Raw genomic sequence first — 18,723 nt, forward strand, 5'->3', positions numbered from 1 at the left:
AATTTGGATATACCCTCCATAGTAATCTATCGAATTTAACAATATGGTATTGTATTTAATGTATTGTATTTACAGGATATTACCAAACCCTCGACCTTGATGGGCTTAGTTTGTTGCGTTTAGCTTAAAGAACAATCGATAAATTTACCGGTCTGTTCGAAAATAGAATTTAAAGATAGCAACATTTAAGTGACCTCTCGCAGAGCTTGTGTCGGACAAGTCTCTCAAAAACAGTGGTGCGAACAAATTGGGCGTTAAATTGACTAAAGTAACTATTTGATAAACGAAACAATATTTCCAAATGCGCGCACTTCCAGTCGGCCATTTCCCAAAGACAAAAAAAAGCTACCATTTTACTCTGTTCGGATCGCATTTCACCGACATTTATCATTTCAGCGGAAGTATTTTCCACCACAGTATAAACATTCGTGGCATTAACGAGGTTGTGCTGACTGATTTTGATGACAGGTGATCACATCTTCACGCGTAAATTAATCCATCAAAAGACACAATATACACAAACGGCGGTGTTCGTTGATAACGTCATTATGTACAACCACCTCCGTTCTACATAAGAGTTCGGACGGTAACCTCAAGTATTCGTTGGCAAACGACAATCATGGCGAGATTGTTTGTGTTCCTACTCGTCAGAGTTTCTCTTGTTCTCACACTTGAAAAAATTTCAGCTTCAAAGGTAAATGTAGAGTATGACACGAGTACAATGGTATGAGTGAGGGCACATTGAGAATTCGAGAAGCGCTGAAAAAAAAATTTGTGAAACAGTTCTTTCTTAAACGCATTCTCGTGCGACTTAAATTTAACTGGTATATTTTTTAGGCGATAAGAAGAGTCGAAATGGAAACGGTCGAGCAATGTAAGTGAACAGCAAACTCAAGCGACTGTTAAATGCTTATGAACTTTCTTCACTTCCATAGGGCAATTTAATTAGCATAAGATGCGCACGTCTGCAATAAATGATTGGCACAAGTCTATGTAATTAGATCAGCATTTTAAGAATGCGAGTTCAACCGTTGTCAAATACCTGAAAACAGAGATGAGTGATTGAAGAGCCATAGACAGGCCGTTTTTAAAGTGGTTTCAACAATATGGCCTTTTTGTATAATATCCATACTCAAATTTGGAAGTATGAGAGATCAACTTCCATGTATTTCAGTTCAAGCTATATGTGTCGGTATTGCCGGTCAGTTATCACAACTCGCAAAATCTTCTAGGATGTGTTTCAGGCATCTTCTAAGATTTTTGCAACCGAAGATAGAATACGCGATTATTAAGCATTTAAGTGTGTCAGTGACTGAGCGATTTTGTAATTATTTCCAAAAATAACCAATTATAATCTACTGTCTGTATTGACATCCTGGCATTCTACCCGGATAATCTTTTGTTTATAAAGCCAGGAAACAAAAACTGATTAGTTTAGGCTGCACAATTTTCTTCGATTATTTTCGCCAAAGAGACAGGAAGGATTATCATTCGTTGACCTTGCACTAGCACACAAGCATAAACCTAAGCCAAACTAACTTTATTTATTCTGGATAGTTCTGTTGGTTTACAATTGTATTTCATAAAGATCCAGCATAGATCAGCTTTATTGGCCTTGTGTTACAACATAACAAACCTAAACCAAACTAGCTTTTTAAAGTTGAGTAACCTTATCATTTCTAAAACAGTTCTTCCTAAAAACCGCTGAAGATCATCCCTTATTGAGTCTGTCTTTCTACAGCTAAAATAAGCTAGCTCTTTCAAGTTGGATAACAGTTAACAACTGTTAACTGTTCTTCCTAAAGATCCAGTAAGATTATCTCTTATTGAGCCTGTGTTACAGAAGAATAAAACCCAAACTAAACTAAGTTTTCTATTTTTAATGACTTTGTTAGTTCTAAACGGTTCTTCCTAAATATCCAGTAAAGATCATCTCTTATCCAGTCTTTGTTACAGCAAGATATCCCTGTATATCCAGTAGATCATCTCTTATCGAGCCTGTATTACTGCAAGATGTCCAAGAAAGCTTTTCATCGATTTTTTACTGTTTGCAGTCTAGAGATGTAATGTAGACGAACCCGAGTTGTGCCCATTAGCCAATCACAAACAGTTATTACCACAATTACTTTTAGCGCAAGAATCCATCTCAAGGACGAAAAGATCGACAAACAGAAAGAAAAGTTACATTTTCTTTGATAACAGAAGTGGAAAGACAGCCAAGGTGGGTTTGAAAACAATTAAACTATCTTTCAAAGCGGGAAATTAACAATGGATCCACTTGCCAAAGTGGTCAGAGACTTGGCTCTCTAGCTGCAGTAAATAGCCTGCGTGTGGACCTGTTTTATTTAAAACACGGCTTTAAAATGGTGTCTTTTCTCTTCTCCATCAAAATAAAACAAACAAACAAAGCAAACAGCAAATGTAAGGGTCTGTGAAATTAAATGTCCTCTAGTATAATTTTCTGAGAAGGTACAGGAAGTATAAGAGTCTGTAAGGTGCAGTTAGATTTGCCTCGATTTGTCATTTTGCCAATTAAATTTAGCCAATATCGTCAAAATGAACCGGAAACCTTGGCAAACGAGGGAAGGTCAACAAAGATGCATATAACAGCAAGGTCAAACACAATGCAGGAAAAAAAATACAAAGCAGAACACGTGATTTAAAAAAATTAACGAGAACCAAATGATTGATTAAATTCTCGAATAAAATCATCGGTATTTACATGTCACTTTACACCTATGTTTTTACTGGAATGTTCTCTCTCACTTTGAACGTTCGGTAAGGGCTTTAAGGTTAAGAATTTTAAAGACTTTAGGGTTCCTCTTGGATGGGAAAAGCAATAACTGTCTTTCCTATTTTTCGCAAATATAATACAAAATATTTAAGGCAAGCGTAGGGCATTGCATTGCATATCAATTAAGAACATCAATAGAGAGAAATCGGATGTGTTTTTTTGAAAGCATGATTGAATTTCAAAGTCACACATAGGAGGTCTTTTCTAAAAATATGATTGAATTTCAAAGTCACACATAGGAGCTCTTTTCTAAAAATATGATTGAATTTCAAAGTCACACATAGGAGGTCTTTTCTAAAAATATGATTGAATTTCAAAGTCTTTTCTAATAAGCTTTTCAAACATATTATTGAACAAAACAATTGTAAATATAATCACAGCACGAAAAATCCAACAAAAACGACAACATCCGTCATTATCTTACTGTGGCACTGTCGGTTTCATTTGCCATAAAAACCCCGTAGTTTATAACTGTCTTTGCAATTATATTAGAAAAATAATGCACCATAGGGGGGGAAAATGTGACAATTCACGTCAAACTAAAATCAATATATTCAGTCCTTGTATTATTTCAACAGCGACTGAAGCTTCACGTAAATTTTTCTGGAAATTTAAAGAAAGAGAAAGGCCTTATCACATTTTAACACTGTTCTTGAAGTAAAAGTTCTTTTCATCAAGGCACACATGGTCACAACCGCCCGCAAGAACCCTTTTTGACATTAAAAGCGTAAACCATCTAAACAAAGACATGACCAGCATTCATTGCCATTTTATTATTCTCCTGCACTAAAATGTACTATCAAATAGGCAAAAATGTTCATTTCCATAATTTCATAATTTATCTTACATTCCTGTACACAGCGTGACTGTAAAAAACCTCGCTTACCGCTGTCACACTCCAGTTAACACACTGAGATAATATGGCTCACACCATTGAACGCGATAATTGGCTTTACGCAAGTTAGAGCATGTTTACCACAAGGTAGCCATACAGCCAGGGCCAGATTGAGGTATTTTGGGCCCCTGAGCACTTACAGAGTTTGGGCCCCCCATATCATTATTTTACACTACGCTAGCGGATTTCATTTTTGCTTCACATTTTCTCGACAGTTGCATTTGTATTAATCTATGACTGAGAAGGCTCAAAGCATGTAACTTTAAGCTTTCAATCAATTGAAGCGTGTAAGTGATATAACAACAATGACTTTTCAATAATGAAACATTATCAAGTTGCATTGGCTGGCGTAAAGATTCTCCCCTCAAACAATAAATTCTTTGCGATGGCAATTAAATACAGTAAACTGCATTGGTTTTCGTATCTTATTATTGTTCTTTAAATTCAATCTCGTTGTCAAAATAAAAACTTTAGGCACAGTGAGCCCATTGGTCGATGCGACAAAATATACTGTTGTATATTTAGTTCAATGGTTCACACTCCAGTCAACACATTGAGGCCAACGCAATATTTACCGTTATGCAAGCTCGGGCATGTTTAACACAACTGTCCACAATGTACCCATCCAGTACACAAATAGTTCAATGGTTCACACTCTAGTTATCTTACAGTTGTACTGGAGAGACGTAAGTTCTTCTGGGAGACCGACGTACTTTACGAAAATCCTTCCGAAGCAAGCGGTCACGATCACAAGCCGAACAGTACATGAATGGACTGCGAGGGATAATCAAGGAAGAAGTATGATCATTGGGAATGGCACTCGCATGGTTCCTGTAGCGAATACAGAAACGACAAAAAGTATATTCTTTATCAAAAACCAAGGTTGGTTGAAATTGAACAGAGTAAGAAATGTTAGCTTAGTTTAGGTTTCCTCCAGTTGTGACACTTAATAAATAACAGACGATTCTAACAGGATTTCCGGAAACCACAGTTCAAAACTGAAAAAGCTATCCTGGATATAAATAAAGTTAGCTTAGTATAGGTTTTCTCCGAAGTAACACTCGATTTACAAAAGACGATTCTCACTGTGATTTCAGCAGAACAAATAGGGTCATCCATAGTCTTAATAAAGATAGCTTAGTACATTTTTGCAGTCCTTTCTACCAAATAAAACGACTATTTAGGCCAGAAGACAATTGAAGACGAGCATCTCTACGTCGAGGTATTTGTAGTAATGGACAAAAGCGCGGCAGCAATGCACAGGACTGAAAGAGAAGCTCAGAAATACGTCACAACTTTGTTTAGATTGGTGAGTAAAAACACTCCATATTGGATCGAACACGCAGAATCGACATTGTGATTGGTAGCATAGGTAGTTGGCAAGTTTTGGCCGGCTGTTTTAATTTCGGAAAATCTTCATAAAAAATCAGTTAAGCTCCATGTTAAGAAGTTGCATTTCTTGCGTATCAGGGTTAGCTATTGGTGATTCAACACGTGACCTAAATCCCCCTAAGTTAACTATTGGTGATTACGTAATAAAGTGATTACCGGGTTAAAATCAACACGTGACCTAAATCCCCCTAGGTTAACTGTTGGTGATTACCTAATAAAGTGATTACCAAGTCAAAACCAACAAATGACCCGAATCCTCTAGAAAAGCATAGGAAACTTCAAAATTGAAAACATAAATTTCCGTTTGATTTGTTTGATTTTGTATCCAAGGTCTTGTCTCCGAACTCGACCTTTTTTAAAACAACCAACTATGAAATGCCACTATACTTCATTCATTGTGCTGTCATTCTAACATTTTAGGCTACAGAGATCTACCAACACAAAGATCTGAGTCAGCACGGAATAAAAATACATTTGGCCCTCGCAAAGTTGCTCGTGCTACGCAGGGATGTGGTAAGAATACCTTATTCATGTATCTGTCAACACCATTTAATATAGGAAGGTGAAGTTCGCATGCAAAATTTATCGAAGTCGTAGATAATACTTGCTCGAAAGCTTTGGCCCTAATCCAATGGCAATTTTTCAAACATCAGGCGTTAGCGTGTAATAAAACCTTTAAATATTGTTTTGAACAGTGTATTTATCGCGGTGAATGACAATTAAATTGTCTTTAAAGGGACTGTCGAAAACCAAAACAAAGATGGCTATATAATTAAATGACAAAATGCATTTATTTACAATATGGTTTTCATCAAAGCAGACGTGAGACCTGATGATAAGTTTGCCAAAATGCATCGCATCATTTAATTTTATAGCTATTTTTATTTTGCTTTTCAACATTTCTGTAAAGAACTGCTCAATCGTCATTTACCACGACAAATACGCTGTTCACAGCAATATCTACATTTGTTTTTCAATATTACTTTTGGTTCATTCATCAGACAATATTTACTATCGCTTTTCTATCAAAGTGACTGAAAAATAGTAGTAAATTATGATAATCAAAATCTGTCCAATAAATCTCTGTTTACGAGTGCCAAGAAACACACCGGCACTTGTCACCTTCGAGAAAGTTATATTTCAGCAAAAGGAAAGTTAACCCGGAAGCAAATTTGACCTTTTCGACCAATCGCGAAGGAACCATTATGAAACACTTTCTATCGGCTTAAGACTTTCTTTCACATTGTCGCCATGTGGCGACAATCATGAAAAAAACCCAGATTCGATTGACGAAAAAAAAAAATAGGAAGGAAAGGGTTTAGTAGTTAGAAAAAAACGGCAACAGTAGGTTTGTGCTTATAAACAACGATTGTTCGTTTAAGGAAAAAGTTCAATCAAACATTTCCAAATTTATAGAAATGTGAATGTTTTTATTCTAGAACGAAGTGAAATTACAACCAAGAGATGAAAAGAACGCGTTATTGAAAGCCTGTAGATACATGAACAACATTGGCAACTCAGATGGAAGAAGATATGACCATAAACTTTTTATAACGAGGTAAGTGATTAGTTCTTACGCCAAGGATGAATAATAATAGAAATGAGATAACCCTGCACCTGTGACATTTTCGTACAATGTACCCCGTGACTTAACATCGCTGAGATTAGCGTTGGGACTTTGAAGGGCATTCAAGTTAAGACTTACGTAACGATGACGTCATAAAATCGAAATTGAATTATCATTGACGAAATACAATTGATAATAGTATAATAATTTATCTGGTTAAGACGTAAGACATTGCTACCTCCATGTTTTCGAAATTCATCCCGTCCGGTGAACTGGGGACTACAAGATAGATTCATGCAACTTCATCCCCCCCCAACAAGTTCCGTTTCGTAACTAAATGGAGATCTACTTTTGGTTAATTACAGGGAATTAAACTATATGCACAACAGTCAAACAAAACGTCCATCGCTGTATCGCCATCCCTTAAAGAAATCAATTACAAAATTATTACATCGTATAAAGTATATTCACGTCAGTTGAAAAAAGCGCTCAAAGTATTCATGACACGAAATTTTTACACGAAATTAATTTGATTGTATTGCAAAGTATATACAAAATGACTTAATAATCTCTGCAGGAGAATTCACTTATTTTTTATTTTTTATTTCAAGAGGTACTTAACTTTATTCATTACGTAAATGAAATCGCTATGACATCACGGAAACTAATAAAAATTTAAAGATCATCAATTTTCCACATTGTTAGAAGACTTTATGCACAAATACGACAGTTTAAAGAACACGTGCGTAGATGAATATTTGTCAAGATGGAAAAGTTAGATATTTCTCGACTAAGGGTCTGTTCACATGAGCCCAGCTAACCGGGATTCGGCGAGGCGTGAAATGATTTTGAGATATTGAAAGGAGTAAAAACTTTAAACGCAAAACTTACAATCTTTCTTATAAGTCACGAGTCATTTTAGTTGTAATTTTCAAATCTGGCCTAATTATTTGTTTTCATTTTAAAGGTTTTGTGAATTTGCAAATTCGGAACATAGGGAAATTGCTTAAATAACTTTTTTGTTGTGAAGGAATTAATCTTTTCCATTGGCTAAAATGATTAAGCGCTTCGCTAAATCCCGGCTACCCGGGCTCATATGAACAGGCCCTAACTGTCGACAAAAACTGCCATTTACCGATGCTAATTATGTGATGTGATGTCATAACGATGTCATTTACAAAAAGTAATAAAACAATTCCATTGAAGAAGTCATTAAGTCATTTTTTAAACTGCCTTTATAATACGATAAAAAAACACAATCCTTATAAAATAAACAAACTACACAGAACGCATTTTTTGTTACAGGCAAAAGTTTGGCCGCGCAGGTAAAAAAAAGTTTGAAGAATTTCATAGGATTTTTAACTGAAACTCATTAAACTTTTCATCCTGAATTTTTAGGTTATGCTCATTTGAGAGGAATGTGCAGTCAAAACTACAGTTGTTCAATCGTCAATGATTACGGTTTTAAAGGCTCGTTCATTATTGCTCATGAAATCGCCCACGGGTAAGAATTAGGATTTTTTGTACTTGCAGAGACCGCTGACTAATTTCTGGATTCACGGGAGCTCGCAGCAAACAAATGCGTTTGTTTGAGCTAGTGAATTTTAATAAAGAGTTATTTTATTAGAGTTGCATCGTCAACATAAACTTTGAAACGAGAAGCCTTTCATAAAACGTAATTTTTTATGGAATTTGTTGAAGTTTACGTGAAGATCTATCAAACTTTTCGCTTTAAACAAAAACAATTATTAAAACACGCGATTTGGCCCTGCGAAACTAAGAAAAGAAACCGAATCACTTTTCCCGTCGTCAACAAATATGACAAATATTGAATATTCTAATGAAGCCTTTTTTTGTCTAGTTTCTGAGGGAGAAATGACGTAAATAAACATATGACTGTATCGTTGTTTTGACAGTTTCGCTTTGACAGACAAACCATTCGGCAGAAACTCTGGCTTTGTCATGTCGGAAATTGTCGACTGCGGTTTGGGCAGATGTGGTTGGTCTCAACAAAGTCAAGTGGAACTTTTGACATATTTCAGGTAATTATCGAAATGATATCATAGAAATACAACGCATGCGCTGATTGGTCTATAGCTGAGTTTGCACTAAACATCCTTTGTTTCTTAACTTCTTCTAAATTGGTATGGTATGTTTTGAAAACCCTGCAGCCTATAAGGTAACCAAACACACAAAAGCGATAATAGCCAGGAAAAACCGTAAACATACACGTAATAACGTTTGATCGTAGTATACCGGCATCATTTCGTTTCTTTTGAGGACGCGAGGCATGTTTTGGATACGGAGAATCTTACAAAGTGCCGCTATAGATCATTCATTAAAAAGTAAACTTTGCGAGAAGAGACTTTGCTCATCTCTTTGTTATCTTAATCAAAATTTTCAGGTCTTTTGGCTGTGTGAGGAACAAACCGAGGCTTATGCCAAATCTCCCATTTGTACACAAGTATCCTGGCGTGGATTACTCCCTTTCACGACAATGTCAACTGCACTTCGATGAAGACTACATAGTAAAGATCAGAAGAGACAGGGTAAGATGACTGAATTATTTACTGCGTCTTTAAAAAAAAACTTCGGAAAGAACGAGAAAAGAAATGCATAAGCATTATCAACATGTTTCTTGTCCTTCCAAGGATCCATGTGCGAACCTTGAATGCAGAATGCCACCGCCAAAAACGGAATTCTCAAGACCAATAAAATCACAACCGCTGGACGGCACAGAATGTGGGCACAACAAAGTAGGTTTTCATTGAGATAGCACATCCGTACGTTTCCGTCAAGTAAGCGAAAAACAGCCGCAATAATCTTAAACCTTCATGACTTTTTCTTTACTTTTCTCCAAATGGTGCATGTCGGGAAATTGCAGGGTAAAAACCATCATGACTTTTTCTTTAGTTTTCTCCTAGTGGTGCATGTCGGGAAATTGCAGTGTAAAAAACACCATGACTTTTTCTTTACTTTTCTCCAAGTGGTGCATGTCGAGAAATTGCAGGGTAAAACCATCATGACTCTTTCTTTAGTTTTCTCCTAGTGGTGCATGTCGGGAAATTGCAGGGTAAAAACATCATGACTCTTTCTTTAGTTTTCTCCTAGTGGTGCATGTCGGGAAATTGCAGGGTAAAACCATCATGACTCTTTCTTTAGTTTTCTCCGAGTGGTGCATGTCGGGAAATTGCAGGGTAAAAACCATCATGACATTTTCTTTACTTTTCTCCTAGTGGTGCATGTCGGGAAATTGCAGGGTGAAACCCATCAGCCACACCACACAAACAAAATATAATCCGGAAGTTGTAACTCGCCGGAAGAGAGAGGGTTGGGGAGACTGGGGAAAATGGTCCCAATGTTCACGAACGTGCAATAGAGGAGTCCAGATTCGCAGAAGACTGTGTACAACGAGAAGGTAATATTGTCAATTATTAATAGTTAATAGTAAGGGTGTACTACCATACTACTAAAGTTTTTATGTAAAATAGTGATTAGGCGTACTATTACAGTTTTTAGTAGTATAGTTGTTGGATGTACTATTATTCTAATACAGCTTCTGAGTAGTATAGTAGTTGGGTATACTAATATACTACTAGAGTTTTTCAGTAATATAGTAGTTGGGTATACTACTATATTACTAGAGTTTTTCAGTAATATAGTAGTTGGGTATACTACTATACTACTAGAGTTTTTCAGTAATATAGTAGTTGTGTACTACTATACTACTAGAGTTTTTCAGTAGTATAGTAGTTGGGTATGCTACTATATTACTACAGTTTTTCAGTAGCATAGTAGTTGGGCGTAACACGAAACTTCTAAACATTTCTTTACCAGAGCATAATATGGACACTATCTCCGGTGGTAGACTTTATAATATGGACACTATCTCCGGTGGTAGACTTTACTCCTCTTATACAAATATTTCTGTATTGTTCATTCACAACAACACGTGAAGTCATTAAAGAAACGAATAATACTCTTGCAGGAAAATTTGCACATCAGAAGTACTAGTTTGTCCCTTGTTGTACCTCAGAGAACATATCTATACTTTTTACCTTTCTGTAGTCTGAAAAATATGAATAAAGTTTGCGTGGGATCCAGTTGGGAAGTAAAGACATGTGATACGAGTCGGGTAAATTTGTAATTACATGAAACACGAACGTGGATACGGATTTTAGTAATTTCATTTCATCGTTTGTTACAGGCGTGTCCAATTGGAGACAAAGATGGCGCATGCGCACAAGTCGGCGCACGGTCCCACCCAGGCCGTAAATGGAAACATAATGATAACTTAAATAGTAAGAAAAGAAATCTTTGAATGATGTAAAATTCATGCGAAAGGGTTTTCAGCACTCCCGTGTTCTCAGCACACACATAAGTACAAGTTATCTCAAATATAGTCTAAGAAGGAAGTAATTTCTTTCAGGACTTGACTGCTCGTTTGAAAAAGACAAATGCTCTTGGACAGACGTCGTCCGGTCAGGTTTCAAACAATGGACGTTACGGAAGGGCAGGACACCGTCACGTGGTACCGGACCTTCCGTAGATTACACGTTGAAGACGAACAAAGGTCAGTAAAAAGTTTTGGGATATGTGCACAACATTTCATAGAAATACGCTGAGTCATTACTTTAGGACAGTACGTCTACTTCGAGTCGTCAACACGAAGTACAGCACAAGCTGAATTGAGAAGTCCGCTGATCAAGTATCGTGAAATGTGTTTTTCCTTTTCCTACCACATGTGGGGTGACGGTAACATGGGTCAGCTGAAACTCGTCAAGGAGAGTGGTAGAGTTAAGACAACATTGTGGAGGATGTTAGGTAACCGAAGAAACCGCTGGCATCGTCACACAATGAACATACGCACCACAACTGCATATCGAGTAGGTTTTTTTAAGTATTTCATACATTGAAAGTAACATTACATAGTTTTAATGACGACGATAAAGGTGACAATAAGCACCAAATATAAGGCAGAAGAGACCCACTCCCTATTTTACAAAACGCAGATCGCACCACAAGATTGCCAATTAACGGCATTTGTTCAATTGTATCATTTACGTCAGTAATTACTTGCTATAGCCGTAATCGCCATTACAAATATGATGAATTTTCGCGTCCATTCCCTGGTGGGTAACGATACGTCATTGAGATAGGAAATAACGATTCGCTGACAGTTAAACACAATGATGGCTTTGATTCATATTAACGTTAGTTGGTCAAAAGGTATCCTAACAACTAATCATTTAGAGGCAAAGTTCACGGTTACACACCAGAAATATCGTTCAAACTTTGAGCAAAGAATCAAACTCCTTCGCTTTCCGTTAATTTTTCAACCACTTTGTTGAGTAAATATGCACATTCTCCATCTAACACGTAGGCCAAACAAACAAAACGCTTAAAAAGTAGTACAACAACTGCTTAAAAATGTGCACATTCTCCATCTAACACGTAGGCCAAACAAACAAAACGCTTAAAAAGTAGTACAATAACTGCTTAAAAATGTGCACATTCTCCATCTAACACGTAGGCCAAACAAACAAAACGCTTAAAAAGTAGTACAATAACTGCTTAAAAATGTGCACATTCTCCATCTAACACGTAGGCCAAACAAACAAAACGCTTAAAAAGTAGTACTATAACTGCTTAAAACCATCATCGAAAAGACAAAAATTTGCCTCAACAAAATTATTTTGTAGCATTTTATCAGATTGTCTGATTAGAGTTTCTTTGTAGCAATTTATCCGAAATGAAAGCCACGCTTATAGTTTGTCAAATTTTCAGCTCTCGTTTCACGCAAAGAAAGAAGGTTCTTCATATAAAAGCGACATCGCCATAGATGACATCGATGTCAAACTAGGAGCCTGCTCCAGACCCGGACAGCGGAAAAATACCAAGTCCATATCAACGTCATGTCAGCTATCGTGTAAGACAGTAGACAATCAAAGACCGGCAAAGGTTATGACAGGAGTAAAGGCGTTTGATGGAGCCGCTTGTTCCAGCAAGACTATCCCAAAAGGTGTTTGCTACAAAGGAGTGTGTAAGGTAATGAGTTCAAAGATGGTTGGACGGAAGGGGATCGTAGAGTACAAGGAACGGTTCCTTTATGGATTATCAACTTCACCCAAGAAGTGTGCTACAGGGGATTGGTAGGGTAATGGATAAGAGAAGTATGTATAGTACGGAATTGTGTAAGGTGATGGATAAAACGAATGATAGGTGGTGAAGGATTGTGTATGTTAATGGATACAACGAGAGTTGAGTGGTAGGGGATTGTGCATGTTAATGGATACAACGAGAGTTGAGTGGTAGGGGATTGTGTATGTTAATGGATACAACAAGAGTTGAGTGGTAGGGGATTGGGCATGTTAATGGATACAATAGCTATAGTTTTATCTGTTTTCAACCATTTACTTTCAATACATGAAGAACAATTTTACGGCTTAGTACATTTAAAAAAGACAGTGATCCCAAGGCCATTGTCTTGTCAATAAGGACGATAAAGTCAGCTTCAAAAAATTCTAAAAACTCCGAAAAAGTCTTCGAAAGAGAAACAAGCTTTCAAACTGAGTTTAAAGATGAATAGTTGATACCGCTAAAGATCTCAAAATGTCACCAATACCAACACTGTCATTGTTTCCACTTAACAGAATATTGGCTGTGGGAGCGTTCTCACGAACGGTGCAAGCAAGAGATGCACGCAAACGAAAACGCAACAACAGAACGTAAACACCCAAAGCGGCACACGGACATCCAACGACAACAGGCGAGTCAGAACAACTGCAAGAGTAACGCTCCAAAGGCCGAGAACAACGGCATCGACAATGAACTATGATCGAATAAACTGCAACTTCAATCGAAATTTTTGTAACTGGAGAAACATGGCGCCCAAAAGCCGACAAAATGTATATGGTAATGAACTTAACTGGTTTAGACAGAGACAAAAACGAAAAGGTAAAAATTTTGGGTTTTTCAACACCATATAAACAAGTAACTCGACCTCACATGAATAAGTTACTCGGCACCACGTAAGCCAGTAACTTGAGACCATTTAAGCAAATAGCTCCTAATCACATGAACCACAGGAGCAAATAACTTATAACCATACAAACCTTAAACTGAGCACCATACAAACCTTAAACTGAGCACCATACAAACCTTAAACTGAGCACCATACAAACCTTAAACTGAGCACCATACAAACCTTAAACTGAGCACCATACAAACCTTAAACTGAGCACCATACAAACCTTAAACTGAGCACCATACAAACCTTAAACTGAGCACCATACAAACCTTAAACTGAGCACCATACAAACCTTAAACTGAGCACCATACAAACCTTAAACTGAGCACCATACAAACCTTAAACTACAAACCTTAAACTGAGCACCATACAAACCTTAAACTGAGCACAATACAAACCTTAAATTGAGCACAATACAAACCTTACACTTATAACCATACAAACCTCAAATTGAACACTACACAAACCTCAAACTGAGCACCATACAAGCCTTAAACTGAGCACTATACAAACCCTAAACTGAGCACCATACAAACCTTAAACTGAGCACCATACAAACCTCAAACTGAGCACCATACAAACCTTAAACTGAGCACCACACAAACCTCAAACTGAGCACCATAGAAACCATAAACTGAGCACCATACAAACCTTAAACTGAGCACCATACAAACCTTAAACTGAGCACCACACAAACCTTAAACTGAGCACCATATAAACCTTAAACTGAGCACCATACAAACCTTACACTTATAACAATACAAACCTCAAATTGAACACTACACAAACCTCAAACTGAGCACCATACAAGCCTCAACTGAGCACAATACAAACCCTAAACTGAGCATCATACAAGCCTTAAACTGAGCACCATACAAACCTTAAACTGAGCACCATACAAACCTTAAACTGAGCACCATACAAACCTTAAACTGAGCACCACACAAACCTCAAACTGAGCACCATACAAACCTTAAACTGAGCACCATACAAACCATCAATTCAAAACGACAATGACCGGTAACTGCGTACCACATAAACCGGTAAGTTGGCCCCCAAATAAGCTAGCAACTTGAAAAAATATTTACCGCAAATTCAGCACCACATAAACATGTCACTAAGTACCGTATAGACAAGAACTACATACAAACAGACCCTTCGACCTCCATTTTGTTCCCCCCAGGATACTATTTACGACTACGTCACAATGGTAAAGGTGGCATTAAGATTGGATCTATAATAAGCCCAGAGATAACAGAGCCCACGGCGTGCCTAATGTTTGACTACAGATTAAATCGCAAGGGAGGCTATGGTAGAATGCGAGTAAAATTAGCGAAAAAGTTCAGCAAGATGTTCCATGCTAGTACCAAAAAATTCCTGACGAGAAGCCCAAAATGGAAAAAGGAAAGGATTGAAATAAGAAGCGAAAGAACTTATAAGGTAATAAGTTTTGTTTTAAATGTGCTTTTGTTCATTCAAACATTACTTATATGCTATCACTATATGTTGAAAACGAAACTGGGCGGTCTGTACCTTTTCGACACAAAACATTTTGATATACAAGCAAGTCCTTTTGCCACAAATAAAAGACATTTATAATTTCTCAAGTAGAAGACTGAGTAGAATCACGCCGTATTAATTTAAGGGTTTTTTGGCGTGAACACTTCTTAGATGAAGTACACTATCCAATGGACGGTGTTACCTGAGCCTTTGGCAAAACACCCTGAACGTAGCCTGCACGCAGGCTGAATTTCTTTACCCAGAAACAGTAAATTCAGTGTGTTGAAATTCAAGCCGTTGCTGACTAAGGAAATTCAGGCTGCACACAGGCCACGGTTAGCGTTACAAAATGCATATTTTTCATTCTAATAAGTTACGTTGATACAATTTGTTTCCATGTTGCTGCCGATAGCTGTATACACTACTCTGTCGATCTGCTGGCAGAGATTTCTCTGGAGTTTCAAAATTACTCGGTCTATCTGCTTGCAGAGATTTCTCTGGAATTTCAAAATTACTCTGTTTATCTGCTTGCAGAGATTTCTCTTGAGTTTCAAAATTACTCTGTCTATCTGCTTGCAGAGATTTCTCTGGAGTTTCAAAATTACTCTGTCTATCTGCTTGCAGAGATTTCTCTGGAGTTTCAAAATTACTCTGTCTATCTGCTTGCAGAGATTTCTCTGGAGTTTCAAAATTACTCTGTCTATCTGCTTGCAGAGATTTCTCTTGAGTTTCAAAATTACTCTGTCTATCTGCTTGCAGAGATTTCTCTGGAGTTTAAAAATTACTCTGTCTATCTGCTGGCAGAGATTTCTCTGGGTTTCAAAATTACTCTGTCTATCTGCTGGCAGAGATTTCTCTGGAGTTTCAAAATTACTCTGTCTATCTGCTTGCAGAGATTTCTCTGGAGTTTCAAAATTACTCTGTCTATCTGCTGGCAGAGATTTCTCTGGAGTTTCAAAATTACTCTGTCTATCTGCTGGCAGAGATTTCTCTGAGTTTCAAAATTACTCTGTCTATCTGTTTGCAGAGATTTCTCTGGAGTTTCAAAATTACTCTGTCTATCTGCTGGCAGAGATTTCTCTGGAGTTTCAAAATTACTCTGTCTATCTGCTGGCAGAGATTTCTCTGGAGTTTCAAAATTACTCTGTCTATCTGCTGGCAGAGATTTCTCTGGAGTTTCAAAATTACTCTGTCTATCTGCTGGCAGAGATTTCTCTGGAGTTTCGAAATTACTCTGTCTATCTGCTGGCAGAGATTTTTCTGGAGTTTCAATATTACTCTGTCTATCTGTTTGCAGAGATCTCTCTGGAATTTCAAAATTACTCTGTTTATCTGCTTGCAGAGATTTATCTGGAGTTTCAAAATTACTCTGTCTATCTGCTTGCAGAGATTTCTCTGGAGTTTCAAAATTACTCTGTCTATCTGCTGGCAGAGATTTCTCTGGAGTTTCAAAATTACTCGGTCTATCTGCTTGCAGAGATTTCTCTGGAATTTCAAAATTACTCTGTTTATCTGCTTGCAGAGATTTCTCTTGAGTTTCAAAATTACTCTGTCTATCTGCTTGCAGAGATTTCTCTGGAGTTTCAAAATTACTCTGTCTATCTGCTTGCAGAGATTTCTCTGGAGTTTCAAAATTACTCTGTCTATCTGCTTGCAGAGATTTCTCTGGAGTTTCAAAATTACTCTGTCTATCTGCTTGCAGAGATTTCTCTTGAGTTTCAAAATTACTCTGTCTATCGCTTGCAGAGATTTCTCTGGAGTTTAAAATTACTCTGTCTATCTGCTGGCAGAGATTTCTCTTTTCAAAATTACTCTGTCTATCTGCTGGCAGAGATTTCTCTGGAGTTTCAAAATTACTCTGTCTATCTGCTTGCAGAGATTTCTCTGGAGTTTAAAATTACTCTGTCTATCTGCTGGCAGAGATTTCTCTGAGTTTCAAAATTACTCTGTCTATCTGCTGGCAGAGATTTCTCTGGAGTTTCAAAATTACTCTGTCTATCTGTTTGCAGAGATTTCTCTGGAGTTTCAAAATTACTCTGTCTATCTGCTGGCAGAGATTTCTCTGAGTTTCAAAATTACTCTGTCTATCTGCTGGCAGAGATTTCTCTGGAGTTTCAAAATTACTCTGTCTATCTGCTGGCAGAGATTTCTCTGGAGTTTCAAAATTACTCTGTCTATCTGCTGGCAGAGATTTCTCTGGAGTTTCAAATTACTCTGTCTATCTGCTGGCAGAGATTTTTCTGGAGTTTCAATATTACTCTGTCTATCTGTTTGCAGAGATCTCTCTGGAATTTCAAAATTACTCTGTTTATCTGCTTGCAGAGATTTATCTGGAGTTTCAAAATTACTCTGTCTATCTGCTTGCAGAGATTTCTCTGGAGTTTCAAAATTACTCTGTCTATCTGCTGGCAGAGATTTCTCTGGAGTTTCAAAATTACTCTGTCTATCTGCTGGCAGAGATTGCTCTGGAGTTTCAAAATTACTCTGTCTATCTGTTTGCAGAGATTTCTCTGGAGTTTCAAAATTACTCTGTCTATCTGCTGGCAGAGATTTCTCTGGAGTTTCAAATTACTCTGTCTATCTGCTGGCAGAGATTTTTCTGGAGTTTCAATATTACTCTGTCTATCTGTTTGCAGAGATCTCTCTGGAATTTCAAAATTACTCTGTTTATCTGCTTGCAGAGATTTCTCTGGAGTTTCAAAATTACTCTGTCTATCTGCTTGCAGAGATTTCTCTGGAGTTTCAAAATTACTCTGTCTATCTGCTGGCAGAGATTTCTCTGGAGTTTCAAAATTACTCTGTCTATCTGCTGGCAGAGATTTCTCTGGAGTTTCAAAATTACTCTGTCTATCTGCTGGCAGAGATTTCTCTGGAGTTTCAATAAGAATCTCCAACTACTGATCCATTTATATTGAATAAGATCCATTCATATAAGACGGTAAAAATCCCTGAACATACGCGCCTTTTCCGTTTTTATATAGATTATTTTCGAGGCAACTCTATCACGAAGTTACACAGGCAAAATTGCTGTCGACAATATACGTTTTCAGAGGGGGAAATGTGCACAAATTGTGGTGAGTTTGAGATAGACAACAAGGTAGTCTAACATGAAGTATCAGTATTATTCAGCGGTGTGTTATTTTCGGATTCACATTGAATGTTGTAACTCAAGTTATACTTCATTTTATACAGGGATGAAAATCGAGAAAACGAAGCATCATATGAATGCAAGAGAAATATACACACACACTTGGGACATGGAAGAGCACGAAGGAATTAAATCTGATACTAACATATAACCCAGAATCCATAATCATTGATACGAAAGTTTATGGTTGAAAATGGCGGGAAAGGATTAATTATTCGACATATTAATTAATCTATTCGTCATCAATATAAATATACTTTGAAATATATAAATTATATCTATCTTAATTTATGTACAACTGACGTTTGCGAACAGGTAAAGATGGAAATTTTGCAAATGCTGCGTTTCTCAAAAACATCGAAAATTTTATAAATTCCATGAAACAAACGCAAAAAGT

The 18,723-nt window shown here is 37.1% G+C and overlaps 1 protein-coding gene across 2 annotated transcripts; it reads left to right on the forward strand.

Annotated features, from left to right (window-relative positions):
* The first annotated feature begins 453 nt into the window (after positions 1-453).
* On the forward strand, positions 454-18,613 carry LOC124436183. 2 transcript variants are annotated; one of them, XM_046986129.1, is made up of 22 exons: positions 454-694; positions 838-874; positions 2,133-2,221; positions 4,361-4,571; positions 4,874-4,998; positions 5,502-5,594; positions 6,521-6,639; positions 7,954-7,973; positions 8,047-8,152; positions 8,565-8,690; positions 9,053-9,197; positions 9,300-9,404; positions 9,885-10,066; positions 10,717-10,783; positions 10,856-10,949; positions 11,078-11,221; positions 11,287-11,534; positions 12,436-12,696; positions 13,302-13,605; positions 14,862-15,118; positions 18,160-18,275; positions 18,371-18,613. In XM_046986129.1, exons 1-21 carry the CDS (start codon positions 620-622, stop codon positions 18,265-18,267), a joined length of 2,916 nt encoding a protein of 971 aa, XP_046842085.1. In that variant the 5' UTR covers positions 454-619; the 3' UTR covers positions 18,268-18,275; positions 18,371-18,613. The 2 variants fall into 2 exon arrangements, with proteins under 2 accessions (XP_046842085.1, XP_046842086.1); XM_046986130.1 differs by having other exon boundaries at positions 456-694; positions 18,160-18,252.
* The last annotated feature ends 110 nt before the right edge of the window (positions 18,614-18,723 follow it).

Source organism: Xenia sp. Carnegie-2017, unplaced genomic scaffold, assembly GCF_021976095.1.
Source record: "Xenia sp. Carnegie-2017 unplaced genomic scaffold, XeniaSp_v1 HiC_scaffold_16, whole genome shotgun sequence".
Lineage (NCBI taxonomy): Eukaryota > Metazoa > Cnidaria > Anthozoa > Malacalcyonacea > Xeniidae > Xenia > Xenia sp. Carnegie-2017.